At 45.0% G+C, this 16957-nt stretch overlaps 1 protein-coding gene across 2 annotated transcripts in view; it reads left to right on the forward strand.

The window, feature by feature from the left end:
* Positions 1–16957, forward strand: part of PRKCH (protein kinase C eta) — a 115463-nt gene that overhangs the window by 32456 nt on the left and 66050 nt on the right. Inside the window, exons 1-3 of one of the 2 annotated variants that reach the window (XM_061376169.1) lie at positions 5307–5407; positions 15900–16050; positions 16887–16921. In XM_061376169.1, the coding sequence (XP_061232153.1) occupies positions 5326–5407; positions 15900–16050; positions 16887–16921 (268 nt within the window). In that variant the 5' untranslated portion in view covers positions 5307–5325. Of the gene's footprint in view, positions 1–5306; positions 5408–15899; positions 16051–16886; positions 16922–16957 lie in introns of those variants that run through there. The other variant, XM_061376168.1, reaches the window with a different exon arrangement.

Below are 16957 nucleotides of genomic sequence, written 5' to 3' on the forward strand. Positions count from 1 at the left end.
GCATACGTTTTTCGAACATTAAGTGGTGTATATCTAAAGAAACAGCAACCCAGGCAGGCACCTGTAAAGATTTTCAGCTTGAAAGTCTCAAATGGTGTATAGATGTTGTGCTGAGGAGGTCCTTGCTCTGTACTGTAATGTAGCTCCTCAGCCTCGCAAAACTTATATTTACAGATACATTATTAGGCTCTTTCACAAGAGGGAGAAAAAAGATGTTGACTGGTCCTCCGTAAACTGCAATAATGACTGTTTTCAGCCTGGTTTTTATAGTTAAGGGGATAATTATTGGAAACTAGGAGCAAGGAACAAAAAATGCCCTGGTCTCATCCCCTGCCTAGTGTGGCCACTCTTCTGTTTTGGGTCACTACCCCAAGCAAAGTTCTAAGGCATGTAGTAGGCACCATCCAGAAAACCTCCAGATCTAAATAGGCAATATCAGTGCAGGCTAGCATAAAGAAGGGTTGTCTGTCTTTGGCTCACAGTCTGAGAACATTGTGGTTTTCAGTGTCTAGCCCAAAGTCTAATGTGACAGAGAGAAGCAAGAGACATGGAGGGTTTTTTTCCTATAGCCTGTATTTTTTTCCACTTTTCACACTTTTTCCAGTGCTTTACACATGTGCATGTCACACGTGCATGCTGCAGGCAAGGGATTTCCATATGCACTCCATCTTGGTTCAACCCTGCATTTCCAGACAGAAATAAGTCAGAACAATGTTGAGTCCTGTGGAGGAGAAAGTACAGCCTGGAGAAGACTGAACCCTTGTGAAGACTACGAGTATTGTCCACAGATGTTATGCATCTCTGGGTGGGGAGGCAGGTGAACTCCAGGGGATCACCAACTTTACTGGAAGATGCCAGTTGAGTTAAAAACTAAAAAGCAGTTCCAGAAGCTGACCTTGAAGTCCTGAGCAGGTATTGCTCTTCTGGAGGTCAGACTGCAAACCTGCACCTCAACAGAGGTCAAGTCAGTAGGGCAAGAGCAGCTGTATCCTTGTCATGAAGCCTGCATGAGCTAAGCACAAGGACGGGAAAGCTTCTCAGCAACACTGACGATCTCAGGAGAGAATTTCAAAATCTGGAAGACCGTGAAGAACCTCTTGGAGATCCTTTTCACAGGGAGGAGCCTTTGGGCATTCTGAGAAATGTCCTTTGAGCTATGAGTTGCCATTAGGAGAAGGGGCTGACTGCATCTTCCCAGGTGTCACTTGCCTTTTGCTTGCCATGTTCAAACTGACAGTGACATGAGAAGGGGTCACTGCAATGAGAGACAGTGCAGTCTTGGAAGATAGACAAAGTGAATGAACTTGGGGGTGATGAATATAATAAATAATAATTGCTGTTTATGGTGGGAGGATAGTGATTTTTACCTTTTTTAAAAGTGAAGCCTTCTAAAGTTACATGGTGCATTTCACATTAAAGTATTGCAGAGAGAACCCAAGTGGGTTTGTGCCCTGGCACTTTTATATCTCACATTTGCCTCTCCTTTATTAAAAAAAAAAAGAAATAAAGAAAAGCCAAGTTTGATAAGCTCTGGATTTTTACAGGAAAAAAAATATTTCAGTGGGGAAAACAAAGAAAGAAAGAAAACTGTTTATTCCTGATTGCTGAAAGATCTAGGCTGTGGAAAATGGTTTGCTCTGTGTTATGGAGGCACTGTAATGCAGGGCCAAGAGGTGAACAGTACCTCAGCCTGCTGCATATCCACAAGACCACCTTTTTCTCTTGGAAAATGGTCTCTTTGAGCTCCACAGCCCTTGCATTATGTCTCAGGCTGAGAGGATTTTGGCAGTAATTCATGACTTGCCAAGATCTGCTAACTGCTTAGGTACCCAGACACTGTAAAAATGCAACAGACAGCAATATCAGGGTTAACTCTGCTTCCCCAATGGGCTGTGTTTTGTCTGGCCTCTGAAACTTAGATATAAATATGCAAGCTTGCAATCTGCTCTGGGATTTCAGTGTTCCTGGCTGTAATGAGGAACAGAGATTTTTGCTTTGTTTTAATGTGATTCCTGGAAGAAGTGATGGTGGTTCCCAGAGGAGCTTAAACCTACCTACTTAGCCTTGGACAACAGTGCCATGCTTGTGCTGCAGTGAAGCAGGGTGGCAAATGTGTGCTGGAAGGAGCAAAATGCTGCTCCAATTTTCAATGCTGAAAGCCACTGAAAATTGAGACTGTGATCCTGTGGCCAGGGATGATGACAGCAGCCTGTTCCTGGGGAATGCTGTTTCATGGCCGTCTCCCTCTGCACGCATTGTGGTCTAGGGCACTTGGATGATGCCCCGAACTGAGATGAAGGGGGAGTGCCCCATGTACCAGCACAGCTCACGGCTGCACCTAAATTTCCCTAGACTTTAATTTGCAAGGTACCTGACTGATGAAAGAAATGAATGGCTGCCCAAAAGCCCCAGTAGTTTGTCTAGGGTCACCCTGTACATCTATAGCAGAAATTGCAGGTCTGTCAGCTCTGGCTGCTGGAATAGACTCCTGTTTAGGTGGTACCATGACAGGCAAGGGTTTTCCTTGTGTCTGGGTATCTGCCAGCTCAGTCTGTCAGTCATCCCTGTCACATGGCTGCTGCATGGGGCAGTGCTGGACTTGGTGTGTGAGTAGATCTGCTGGGCTTGTTGGTATGAGAGGATGTGTGAGGTAACAGGATCCTGTTGTGCCACAGTGCTTAATTACCTCAATTTACCCGGAGGGTAGTTATGCATATCCCACATTGGCCTTCTTAGTCATCAGCGCGCTTGTAGTAAGCGTGGGTAAATGCCCTTCCCAAATCTTCGTTCGCGAAGTCAAGCCATGATGATCATGAGTTATGCATTGTTAGTGCTTGCAGGGGCAAGGGGCAAGGTTCCTTCTGGCCCTGCAGACACAAGGGGGACCAGCAGCATCAGCCTGCGTTGCAGCTGACTCCCACACCTCACTGGAGCAGAGCATTAACACTAACAGCCAAGCCAAATGGAGTTCTCAGCATTAGGCAAGCTGGCATGAAGCTGTAGGAAGCAGAGCTTGTCTTCTAGTGGTTCTTTGAGAGGCAAATACTCATGCTTGCAATTTATATGCCCCTGATTTTGGTTGTTCCTGAGTGTGCCCAGCATTTCCTGCTCTTCAATGCCAGCTGGTTTTTGTTTTCTGGAGTGCTTCCAGAAACTGCTCAGTTGCTTTCCAGAATGAGATGCTGAATCAATATAGAGCTCTGAGTGAAGAAATCCTGGTGTTGTTTTGCCAGGGCAACCTCCAGCTTGGTGGAGGAGAGGGTAGAAGGGATGAGAGCTTCCACTGTCCCTGTCTGCCTTCTGCTGTGTTTGGGAAAATCTACCCATTTGTTATCTTCTGGGATAAATGCATGAGATCTGCGTGGCCTTTAGGGCTGGGCTGTGGACATCACCTGCACTGAGCAGGTTCCCACCTCACTGGCTGTTGAACCTGGCAGTGCTGACACTGCTGGTAGTTACAGATACAGGAATGAGGCCATTAGGTAATTGGAGGGTAAATCTGTTTATCTTAAAAGGATGCTCTTGGATTTCTCTTTAGGCTGGCCTTGTGTGGGGCCAGTTCTGCACTGTCTGGACTGAGGAACTGAGCAAATCTGGAGCAGGGGTGTGGGCTGGTTTTGGGCCAGATCCGTCCTCTGAGTGAGCTCAGAGCTGGCTTGGGGTGCTGCAGCCAGGCAGGAGGGGAACCCCCAGTGGTGATGCAGCGGAGGGAGGAAGGCAGGTCTGTCTGAGTGGGTGTCCCACTCTCTATGCCCTGTCCTTGTCATGGGATGAAGACAGTGAATGGTGGAAACACTGGGAAAAAATACTTGGAGGAGAAAAAGAGCCATAAGTGTCTGGAAGAAGGATATAAAAGAAATATAAGGAGCTATAGAAGAAAGTAGGAGACTGGTCTGGGGAGTGGTGATGGATTGGTATGGGCAGGTACTGTAAGGAAAAAGCTAAAAGAAGCTCAAAACCTGGTGAAAGGGCAAGACTGGACAAATGGAGCTTCTCTAGCAGCAGGGGACAAGGAAAGGTTGCAGCAGAATGCTGTGACCAGCAAAGCCTGTTTCTTGCTAGAACCTGGAACCAAGGTTTTAGTCCCAGAATCTCAGCTCTTTTCTGCCGTCTAGCTGTCAAACTTGTTGAGCAAGTGTGTCTGCCTGTCGCTAGTACAGCAGAGCATAGCCCTTTTCTGCAAAGTGCTTCCCTGTTAGTGCTGTCCTCTCTCCCTGAAGCTGCGTGCCTGGGACCACAGTCATGCTTGGAAACCACAACCATGGAGGGGGAAATCTGCTCTAGTTCCAGTGAATGAACTTATTTCCAATGATAGTTCATTTTGTTTAGAAAGCTTAGGACATTGTCTTAAAACGAGAAACCTTTTCATTTGAAGGTTATCACTAATGTTAGAAAATCAGACTCTCAAAAGTCAGGAAATGCTACATTTTTGTCTAAAATTTGTCCTTCCTCCACAGTCACTATACAGAAGTGCAGATCACACTTGCAGGTTAGAAATAACAAAGGCACAAAGATGTTTCCTCTCCAGCCTGCCCAGCTTGGAGTGCTTAAGTAGTGGGTGAGGAATCTGGGGGCTCAGTCTGGTCCCATGCATTTTTTTTCCTGCATTGACTCTGGTCCTGCATTTCACTTGTGAATCGAAGGTAAGGCAAGAAAAGCAAGTCCTTTGGAGGGCTCCAGTGTTGCATCCATAACGGCTGATGATGACTTGCACACAAGGGCCATCTGTAGAGGTACCCTGTGTCCCATGTGCTGGGCATGCAGGGCTGAGTCCAGCAGCAGATGTGGCTTTGGGCTGTGCTGTAAGGAGGAGCGTGGAGCCTGGATGCTAAGGGCACGAACCTTACGAAGGGCACAATGAAGTCTGGCTGATTTTTCCCCCCTGTTTGATTTCATGTCACGCATCATACCATTGCAGCTATTTATGGGGTGCATGGAAAACCAGATTTGGGAACTGATCTGACTGGAAAATGACTGTGTGGAAGGGGGTGCTGGAAGGAAGGCAGGGTGCTGTATGGGGGGAGGACTGCTTAAATCTCTGAGCTGTTGAGAGCTTCAAACCACAGGATGGCTTTCATCTACTGTCCCTTGAGTCTAAACAAATTCTCTCCTTGTGTGTTCCTTCCCTATTGAGGGACTGGGGAAATGGTGAAAAGTGCAGATTTTAGGTTTCTCTCACAAGCTGTTGAAGAAAGACTTTCCTCCTCTTCACCCACCTCTGCTTGTTCATTGATTGATGGGGGAGCCTGCAGGGAGGCAGAATATGTGCTTATTACTTCTGCTGTTACGGAAAGGGCCACCCATTTGAGAGAATAAAATTAATTGATGGTGCTGGTGGCTGTTATGGAGCTGGTGAAACCAGTGGGGTCCTTCCCTCTCTCTACATGTAAAGAGATTCCGAGCCAAGGTAAGCAACACTCTTTGCATGTGGCACCCAGTGTTTTTAAAGCTTTGGGATGTCTGCTTTTGAAATCTCAGAAATGCAGAAATATGTATTGCAGGGTGAAATCCTTGTTGGGGAGGAGATGGGGAAGGATAGATCAGGCTTAGCCGTGTTAGCTGCATGGGAAGCTGTTGGGGACAGCTCAGCTGTGTTTTCTGAACATGCCGTTACTCCTGGCCTGCAGCCCTTGGGAAATCCCTCTGTGAAATAGTAATAATAATCTGCTGGCACTGGAAGAGGTGTGATGTGTGGCAGAGCTGTAATGGTCTGTGCCATGTGCGGAAGTGTTTTAGGACAGGCTGTGCAGTGAAGCCAGGTGAGATTGCTAGCCTCAGTACTTGAGCAGTGAGCATTGCCTTGCTGTACTACCAAGGTAGGGACTGTCTGGATGAAAAGCGGTACTGCTTTTTGACACATATCTTCATGATAGCAATATGCTTGGGGTTCAAGAGGCTGAATTTATTTTTCCTGACAGATGCTTTGCCGCAGCAGTGGCCTACTCAGCCCATGGTGTGTGGGAATCTGAGTGGGAGAGCACCATGGTAAACAACCTGCTTTTTAAGGCTGTTGCAATTAGAGAACTTATTACCAAGCTGCCACATGGAAATCTCAAGAGTAGTGAGGATGGGCTGTGTAATCAGAGCTGAGTATGTGGCTGGGCCACTTGGATTGGTGCAACTGTTGGGTGAAACCATCAACCAGGAGAATCCAGGTGTTGCAGGGTTGTGATTCAGGGGCTGGTCATCCTCCCAGGTGAGCACAAGGCCAGTGCACCTTGAGGGACTGGAGAAGGGCTGAGGTATTGCACGACACCAGTCGAGGCCCCAACAGCAGAAAAAGGGGAGTGTTTAACTTGTCCTACTTAATTAGCTCTCACAGTTAATTTGTTCCTGACTGGATTCCACTTGTGCTTGGGATTACAATTTACTTTCTTACCAAGAGGTGCAGTGCCCTTGGTGAGGAAAGCTTGACATTTTGTGCCAGGGATGGCTTCTGTGTTGAGGAATGCAGTTGCCATTTGTGGAATTGCTGCAAAACTTTGGGTCACTCTGGACACAAGCTGCTTGATGCTTCTGTTTTAGCTGGCTTTCTGTTGATCCTGGGTTTTCTGTGTGTTTTGTCCCGTGTTACACAAGGAATATTTTCATGGTCTTTCTCCTTTGGGACAGCTTCTAAGCTCTTGTTTTTGCAAAACTGCACTGGCTAAACATAAAGGTGTGAATTTTAAGCTCATTTAGTTCAGTGTAAAACCCTGTGTAGATAATCTTGGTTTAATGCCAAAGTAGTCGATTTTAATTCTGAAGCTTGCCACATAGCTCAAAAGGATATCGCCAGAGCATCTGCCTAAATACAGCTTTAAACTGCATCTGGTTAAAAATAGGTTTAACTTGGAACTCGTGCTTCCCTCTGTGGGTACGGCCTCCTAATGGCATGTTGCGATGCCTACTATGGAGCCACCTGTGAGCATATGAGTTTCTGATGGTTACGCCATGCATGAGCCCTGAGGTGTCGGGAGCAGGGGAGGGTTCAGGATCTTCTGCTGTTTGCCCAGCCTGCTTATTCTGCTTTTCTCAAGGATTTTGCACTAGCGCTGATAGCTTTGACTTATGAATGCTGTCACTCTGTTAGTGCTGCTTCTTCTCTGTAGACAGCATACTTTGAAATCTAAAACTTACGGTGAAGAGGGCTTATGGTGCATGAATTAATCATGGGGAAAGATCAAAGTTGCTATGTTAAGTTTTATTTTCCTGTTTTTAATGAATAATGTATTTAAACGGTTTCCTTCCCTAATAAATCACATCTCAACATTTTTATCTGGAGTTTAATAGGTGGGAAGGACTAACAGGAGATTTTACAATGGAAATTCACTTGCCTAAGCACAAGGAAATAATAATGATTATAATTGGTGAGGGGAGGAGAGAGAGGAATCAGTTCGTTAAGGCTTTAATGAGCAATGAAGTAAGAATTATGAGGAACTGGTATTATTTGCACATCTTAAAGTAAGAAGGAGGATTGTCCCCATCTCATGATAAAATTGAGACAGCAAGCAGATGTGCCGTTCTACCTGCAGCTGAGTAGGGGAGGTGGCTATTACTGCCTGTTTCTCACTGTTTGTGAGGGTCAACTGAAAATGTTAATAATAGTGTTTTTTGCTTTGTTTTGTGTTTTGTTGCCTGAAGATCTTACCCCAGATCAATGGGGCAGGAGTGGGTTATGGAGCAGTTGCAGGTGGAGTTATGTTGGCAGGTCTTAGACAGTAGAGAGGGGATTCCATTGTGAGGAGGGAGCAGTGGGACTGAGGTGTCTTTCTGCTGCTGGAAGACCATATTCAGCTACAGCCAGAGGGAAGCACATACCTGTCATCTTGCTGGATAGGACCTGGCTAATTTATCTTGCTTTTCCAAACTGCATGGGTATTGTGTGTCTCTTGTTAGGTGTTGAACAGATATGGGGTGACCTTCCACACACAGAGCCAGCCCGGGGCTCTGAAGGGCTAATTTGGTGTTCAGGTTTCTTCTGTGTCTCCCTCAAGTCCCTACTCCAATTTTAAATAAAATCCTTCTCTGTTGGCATCCTCTCTTAGTGCAAGCTGAGACAGTTCTCTGCTATTATCACCACAACCTGATCTCTCTTACAACCAGAAGTATCACGAGATTACCATTGCCAAACAAATGCAAAGCCTGACAGAGACAGAATGATTAAATGCAGTGCGGGTAAAACCTTGGTTGCTTTTGGCAGAGAAACAAGCACAGGGTGAAAACTGGGGCTGTCCCCTTCCTTCTCTCACAGTTGTGTGGCTGTAAAGAGAAGAGAAAGGAAAGTGCAGGGAACTGCCTGCACTTCCTTCGCACACTTCATTGTTGGCAGTCAGCAGCATTTCTGCAGCCTGTGGGGTGGCATGCAACAGTCTGTGTTTGAGAACCTGGTCTCTTATGGTGTGGAGTTGCTCATGTTCACTGAAATACTTTGTTATTCTCAGTATCCCGTTTGCTCTTTCATTGTTACTCATCACAGAAATAAATGGAAAGGCTTTTCCATTCATGTTTTTCTGCCTTGCGCAACGTGCTGCAGTGCCTTGCTTCATAGCTGTCAATATCCACGAGCAGACATCTATAAAAGCTTTTCCCAGAAATAACTTGTAAAAGCAGATGTGGAAAATAGTATTTTTGAGCTGGCGTGTGCATGTCTGAAAACCTGTGTGGCAATCATGGTTAAAACTCTATGCAAAATAACCTGTATGGTATTCAAAACTGGTTGGTAGACTTGAAGTGGTAGCAGAATACTTGTTTTAAGAGTTTGTCAAGTCAACTTCTTCCTTCTCTCTCATGTTCTCGCAGACCTTATGCAAACAGATAAAAAGCAGCTATTTTTTCTTCAGCCCTGGCACTGGGCTCTAGGCTGTGCTTTGAAGCCATCTCCCTTCCTGCACATGTGGATAGCTCCCAGCAGCCACATACTAATCACTCCAGCTCAACAGAGCTGACCTGCTGTCCTTGGCACTGCCACATGCTAATGTAAGGGACTGGTAGTAAAGAAAACTGTACCCTCCAAAAAGTCCTAGACCCCAGTTCCACACCAGTAAGGTTAGCAGTGATGGATGGAGCAGAGCTGTAGCTGATAAACCTGGGAAACATGGAGACACGTCCTCTGAGCTTTTCTGTTTCACCTACTAGTGCCACTAGAGCTTTGGCATCATTGTGTAATTGTAAAAATGAGCCTGTGATGTGCTTTTGTAGCAATAGCTGAGCATTGTCATGCTCACTAATATTGTTGTGTGAACTTTGTTGATTGTGTTGTCACTGCTGCTGCACTGAAACATCATCATTCAGCCTCAGTACTCAAATGCTAATCACTGAGAGCTGAGGGGGAGAGCTGAGATGAATTTATGCCCTAGACCTGTCAGGAAAACAAGGAAGATGGACCTGGCCTACTTCAGCACTCAGACAGGAAACAGGGACCTTGTCTTGAGTGCAGAGTTCTGTGTGATTTGATGCATGGATGATTACATATTTTTGCATCTCCAAGACTGCTGATAATGCTGTTTCATACTCGCGAGTTGGGGGAAATCCTTATTTTTTTGGATTGGTAGCATCATGCCTCCTTCTTACGCTTTCAGACAACGCTGACAGGCTGGCTTCATAAAAGACGGCATGGGTTTTCTGTAAAGTCCTAGAAGCCCTAGAAGCCAGTGCTGCCACCACTAGCTGGCTCTTTCTCTGGTCTTTGCACAAAACTTTATCTAGATTCAGAGAGGAAAATGACAGATGGATCAAACATAAGTCCCAGCCTGTGTTTGATGTGCCACACGTCTGCTTTGCAATGAGCCTCACCTGGGATTTGAACCAATCTGGTTTCATGCACAGACTGGGAAAAGCAGCAGAAGGACAGAAACTTCGACAGACATGAAGTGGGAGAGAAACCCTGTGTGGTTAACACCATCCCTGTGGATATGGCTGTTTCCTAGCTGTCCAATTCATGTATCCAAGTGACCTTTGAGGGGAACTGAAGAAAATATTTTTCAGTAATGAAGAAAGGGAATGCTTTCACACTGCCGCGCTAATACTAGGGAAGCAGAACAGTCAGCACAGGAAATGCCACTTCGGGTTGTAGCCTTTAAATCCTTTTCCCTTTTCAGAGTGAGGCTGTCAGCCTCTTCTTCAAGGCTGTGTTGTGTTTACAATGTTTTAATTAGCAAGGCTTCCTGTGGATTTGACTATCCAGAGGATTATAGTGATAAAACTCCTGGTTAAGACATCAAGCCTTTGTAAGGGATTTTTGACATAGCATACGTGTTTTCCAGCTTGGAAAATAAACAGCTTGGTTCATTTTGGTTTAGCCTCTGTTTATATTCAGTATATGTGAGGAAGCCTGCTGTTAGATAAATATTGAGAGAACACCTACATACTGATGGCTGGAGGGTGTGAGTGTATTCATTCCCTGCCATTTACTTGGTTTTATGTATTATTTTCCTAAAACAGGCACCATTAGGACATGGGCTAGATGAGCATTTAGCTTCATCTGAAATGTTAAGTGCTGCAGTGCAAAGCAAGGGGTCTGCCAATCCACTATGTTGCTTTTTGCAGTCCAGTAAGTTGAGTGGATGGCCTCTGCTCCATGCTTATGTATCACTCAGTACAATGGGATCTTGCATGCAGTTTTTCCAGGGGAGCTTAGGATAATGTATATTGTTACCGGTACTGATGAAAAAGGCTTAATTTTTACTCTATTAGCATTATTGTTCTAAGACTTTTTACACTGTGGGTTTTGTTTTGTTTTTAATATTTTCTTTTAAAGAAAAATCACATTTACACATCCCATGTAACAGTAGAAATTGCCATGTGTCACGACGTGCCCAAATGATCTTTGCTGTGCCAGCATGATAGCAGTGGTTGATAGTGTGATGGTGAGATTGATTTCCAATAGATGAGATCTGACAGGCTTTAACTACTAGAGGCAAATAATTACTTGCGTGCACACACACACATACACACACACCACTTAATTCTGCAGCTCTTCCTCTTGTCTTACTGCTGTAGTTATGCCACCAAAGGACTTACCTGAAATAACCTAATGAAGGGAGAAAGAGGGGGAGGATCTCTGGCCAGCAGGGCAGGATCAGGTAGGCTCAGGGGGCAGGTAGGGCAGTGTGATGAGGCTGCTGAGTGGGTGAGCGGTGTGCTAGTGCATGCACATGTCCTCAGATGACTTGCTGGGTTATTTATTCTCCTCTCCATCCATGTGCATAATTTCCACTGCCATAAACACGTGTTAGGCATGAGTGGAGAAGCGGAAAAGGAAGAATCTTTTTTACTATTTAACTTTGTAGTTACTTTTGCACAGAGCCAGACACAGTTAATACCCCATAGTTACAGACGTCCAAATTTAACCATGGATGTGGAAACTCCCTTCACTGAGCAATCACTTGCCTATTTTCATAGCAGTATTTGGACATTTGAACCATTCATGGTGGTTGCTGCTTTACCAGAGATTAGAGGCTTTTAAAAGTATGGGTCTCCTAGAGTGGTTTAGAGCTGCTTTGTTTCGTAAAGTGCTCTCCATATGAAGAAAGACTCATAGGATCACAGAATGGTTTGTGTTGGAAAGGACATTAAAGATCATCTAGTTCCAATCCCCTCTGCCATCTTGGTGGGCTGGTGGTTGGGAGGAAGGTGGTTTTGAAAGCAAAATGTTCCATCATTTCAAAATCACTTGCACCTTGTTGGAGGGTTGAACTTGCCTGTTCCATGGTGTGGTGTGTGGGATGGATGAGTACCCAAGCCCTCTGAAAGAGGGTTATATACTGTGGGATGTGGTTGTATATGTAGTCCTACTAGATTGTGAGGTTGTGGTGGATGGTTTCCTACTGGGGCCTAAGTGTGGCTGAAGTTGTCCCGTGCTCTCCCTCTCCTTTTTGCTCAAAAGAGTATCAGGAAACGAGAACAGTGCCCAAAAGAGCTGATTGCACATGGAAAGTAATCCAGGCCTTGCTGAAGTCAGTCATCTGCTTAGTAACATTTAGATTTGTTATAAGGTAATGTAATGTGAGGTGAACGTAAGCATGGGTGAGGATCACCTGGAAGATGTGCAGCATGTGAAGGAAGTTAGTGGGTAAATGCAGCCAAGTAATGAGGGAAAAATGTGAAATTTGAGGAATGTTTTAAATACGAATTATGCCATTAGAAAGGAAAAACACAAAAAAAATTTGTGGAATGTGTTTCAGTGAAAAGTGGGTCTGTAAGATGGAAAGCATTGTGCTGTGTGAGATGGTGGCAGCTGGGGAACAGGAGAGGGAGACCAAGGACAGCTTGGAGGAGAAGGCTGAAGGCTGGCCATGGATGTGGTTTACCAGTGCAGGCAGTGTGGGGATTTCCTGGATTGCCCATGAAAAATTGTCTTCCTGTTATCCTTTGGTCTTCCTGAATCATTTCAAAATTGCAGTCTCTCCAAAGCTCTGCAGACCATAGAGATGCACAACAGTGTCCCACTTGGTGGCTTTGTGGACCACCTTTGAGTGTCCCCTAATCCTCATGCAAAGGTCTGGTTTTCTTTTGGCTGCATGTGGGCTTCTTGGTGCATGGTCGAGCACCAGGGAGGCAATTACCCCATGCTGATCCTTGAGGGGAACTGAAGCAAACCCAGAAACTACATGAGCTAAATTGGGAACATATTCTCTTAAACTCTGGTAAATGTAAGTGCATGAACCTAAAGGGCATCAACAGCTGGACTTCTAATGGAGCAGCTGATATGGAGCAAGCTGGTAACTGGATTGCTGCTTTAGGTGATCTACTTACATGCTCACCACCCACTCATAAACCCTGCTTTTCCCTTTCCATGCCTTGGAAGTTCTCCTGTACATGCTGAACTCCAAGGTGGGTACTTGATAGTTGAGGTGTTTGGCCCTGATTCAGAAAAACACTTAAGTGTATGCTTAAATCTGGATGAAGGAGATGTTCTCTTGAATTTAAAGGTGGGCAAATTCTGTAATACTAGAAGAATTTGTTTATTTTTTAATAGTTCTCACATGAAGTTGTAGGAAGCTTGGGCTCAGCAAAGCAGTATGCTCTTCTCTGGTGGGGAAGAAGGATGAACTGGTTTACCTCTTGAAGTTCTCAGCTGTGTTTCCTATGGTGGTTGGAGTCTATTGAAATTGTGCAATGATGATTGAACGTTTGGAAGGGATTTTAAACCTCTGCACATCAGCTCTCACTTCTGATGATCAAAATGATATCTCCAAGGTGCAGGGTTCCTCCATCTTGCTCTCATGTGCTTCTGGTTGCCCGCTGACAGAGGCAGGATGCTGAACTAGCTGGACCGATGTTCTGATCCAGTCTGGCAATTCCTGTGGTCCGCTGAGTCCTGTTGACGTCAGTGAGAATTAAACACATCTTTAAGTGCTTCCCTAGAAAGGCAGGCTTTTCTGTGCCAGTCTTTCTGTCCATCCAAGTTCTGCAATGAAGAAAGCCGGTTTTTGTTAAGTACTTGGGTCAGCCCTACCACATCCTTTTTTTGTGTGTGTTTAATAGGAAAATTCTAATGTATAGCATGTGCTTCTATTAAAAATAAATGCAAACTGTCTCAAAGTCAAGCTGTCCTCCATGTCATTGGTTAGGAGGTTTCCAGCCTGTGGCTGGGAGAACACAGAAGAAAAAAAACACCCTTGAGCTTTATGACCAGCTTTGCTTCTAAACCTGTGTGGCAAGAATACTGAAAGGAATACATCCTGTGGCTTACAGCCTTCTGAAGTGGCTGGGTTCAGTACTAACAGGATGGTTTCCTTTATCCTCACTCCTACAAAGAGGACTGGGAAATATGCCTGTGATGTGGGACTCTTACATTTCAAGCCTTGATCAGGTTGACAGCTTTTTCCCTTTTGTTTTCCTGCCAGCAGTTAATCAACAAAGCTAGTTGAAAGCAGGGAAATGCTCTGCCCCCTTTTTATGGGTAAATTAACTGGGACAGTAACAGCTGTGTTTGGGTATTGCTGCCAGTCCAGTGCTCCAGGATGATCAGATGTGTGGGAAGTTTACAGACTGCCTATCCCTTCCTGTGTCATTATATCCATGCAGAGGGTTTGGCAGTAGCTGGCTTTTGCCTTGCATTCAGTCCACACTCTCAAAACAAGAGAATGGTGCACATATAATGGTGCAGTCACCTTTATCAGACTCCAGTGTGCATTCCCAAAATGCACTTGTTAGCAGGGCCTTTACTTTGCAAAGCAATGAACTTGAAAACAGCAAATTTAATTTCTTGCTTCTGAGGCAAGTGTGCCCCAGATGAGGCTTTAATCTAGGAAGCTCAGCTGAGTCTGACCTGGTCTATGCAAGCATCTCTGAGACCAGCTGGCTGTGATTTGCAAGTCAGAAGGCTGTACTGGAATGGCTTTCTTGATGTAGAGCTCACTTCTGCCTTTTAAGAAGGCAGAAGTTCTGCTTTTTAAGAGTGACTTGTTTTATGTAAGCTGAGCTTTGCTAGGAAATTGTTGAATGGCTGAACTAAACCCACTAAAAAAGAAGTAATTAAATTGGTAGATATTGAAATGTGATACTAAATTGTGCCGAGGAGGCTCAGACTGGACATTAGGAAGCAATTTTTTACCAAGAGAGTGGTCACACACCACAGCAAGCTTCCTAGAGAGGTGGTTGATGCTCCAAGCCTGTCAGTGTTTAAGAGACCTTTGGACAATGCCCTTAATGTACTTTAACTTGGTCAGCCCTGAATTGGTCAGGCAGTTGGACTAGATGATTGTGGTAGGTCCCTTCCAACAATCTATTGTATTCTAAAAATAAGGCAAGTTTTGAGACAATGCACATTTAAAGTTCCTGGGTTCCTGCTTTCCAGAACAATAAAATATTATCTACCCTTTGGAAAATGATCCCTTTAAAGAAAGCTGAGTGGCATGTACCAAACAATTAACAGTCCTTGAAAAATTAAGCTATGCCTTTTTCTCCAATACATGAAGCAAAATCGCTAGAAATGGTGATACAGAACTGTAACCTGTGAATACCGAAGGTGAACAAACACTATTAACTGAGCAAGTCACTGCTTTGTCTCAACTGGGGCACTGATCAGTTGGTTTCATGTAGTTATGTTTTAGGAGTTACTGCCCAAAAACCTGTGAGTTATAACAACTCATTAGCCTTGAGCTTCTGGTCTGATTACAGCTTGTGAGTTAATTGTTGGTGACATGTTTCAACGTGGGAGAGGAGGGAGAGAAAGATGGGAAGAGGCAGTTATTCCTAGATGAAAAATGCAATTTTGAGCTAAAGGGGCCTTTGCAATAAACTTTGTTGCCCGTCCCAGGTGCTATCCTTGTAGGTGATATCCTTGTTCAAGAACATGGTTCCATGACTTCTAAATCAGGGATGTTATTGTGGCCTCTCGAAGCATTTTATGATAGAATCATGGAATCGTTTGGATTGGAAGCTCATCCAGTTCCAAACCCCTGCCATGGGCAGGGACACCTTCCACTAGACCAGGTTGGTCAAAGCCCCATCCAACCTGGCCTTTAGCACAACCAGGGACGGGGCAGCCACAGCTTCTCTGAGCAACCTGTGCCAGTGCCTCACCACCCTCACAGTGAAGAATTTCTTCATATCTATTCTGAATCTCCACTCTTTCAATTTAAAGCCATTCCCCTTTGTCCTATTCCTACCTGCCCTTGTAAAAAGTCCCTCTCCTGCTTCCTCGTTGGCCCCTTTTGGCACTGGAAGCTGCTCAAAGGTCTCCCCAGAGTCTTCTCCACACTGGACAAGCACAGCTCTGTCAGCCTTTCCTCACAGGAGAGGTGCTCCAGCACTGTGATCATCTTCGCAGCCTCCTCTGGACTTGCTCCAACAGGTCCATGTCCTTCTTATGCCATAGCAAAACCAGGAGCAATAACTGTGCATGATAATGTTTGATAATGTTAATGTTTTGTTGTCTTTTTGTTTTTTTTTCCCCTCTGCCCCCTGCACAGGGACCCTCCAAAGGGATCGAATTTTTAAGAACCTCACTCGGAAGCGCCAGCGGGCAATGCGAAGGCGAGTACATCAGGTGAACGGGCACAAATTCATGGCTACCTATCTGCGACAGCCAACATACTGCTCTCACTGCAGGGAGTTCATCTGGTAAGAATGGCTTGAACATGGTCATGTGAAGCTTCCCGTCCCTTCGTGTTTTGGGGACCAACATGCCATCCTGATCCTGAATCAGTCACCCTGATCCTGAATCAGTCACCCTGCACTTTGTACCAGGGCCATGGATGTGATTCCCCTTGGCCATCAGGTTTAGCAGGGCACATTTATGCTGTAAACTGGAGTCTACTGTAGAACAGCCAGAGGTGATGTGTATCTTGGATGCTGGTAACAAACAGGGAAGGTATGTGGATGAGGCTTCACTTACGTAAGCATACCTACTATTTCAAAGGGGAGAAAAAGTAACCCAGACAATCTGAAGTAAGACTGCAAATCTTAACTCTTAACTTAACAAAGTGGAGCTTTGATATTACACTGAGAAAAAACAGTTGCTTGAAACCCTAGAGTAAATGCCTATCAGGTGTGACGTGTGGGGTGGTACATGTGGGGGAGTGGGCACAGCAGGGAGAACATCTTAGATATGCCTCAAAAGAGCATAGAGTGGGAGAGATAATAAGAGGGTGTGGGCTGCTAAGATCAGTCTTAGTGTGGTGTATGTTGTAATAATGTGAGTTATTTCAGAAAGTAGTGTGAGGATGGAATATGGGGAATAGCATGCATACAACAGCCCACCCTATAAGCTATGGCCTTTGCAGTACTTTCTTATGCTCACATACCCATGTGCTGAATTATGCCATTATTGCTGAGCAGTTTTGCTCCAAGCATCTGGTCATTTGGGATCCCCTTGTGTTTTGGCCCTTTTCTATAAGTGATCTGGAAGAAGACTGGCATTCTGATGTTAAATTATGTTCATACTTTGTATTGAACAGGGGCGTATTTGGGAAGCAGGGATACCAGTGCCAAGGTAAGGTGCTCTTCTCCTGCATGGTGAGTGTGTAGG

Source organism: Neopsephotus bourkii, unplaced genomic scaffold (genome assembly GCF_033783945.1).
Source record: "Neopsephotus bourkii isolate Nb327-2 ecotype Australia unplaced genomic scaffold, CSIRO-AGI_Nbou_v1 NB_1707, whole genome shotgun sequence".
Classification (NCBI taxonomy): Eukaryota; Metazoa; Chordata; class Aves; order Psittaciformes; family Psittacidae; genus Neopsephotus; species Neopsephotus bourkii.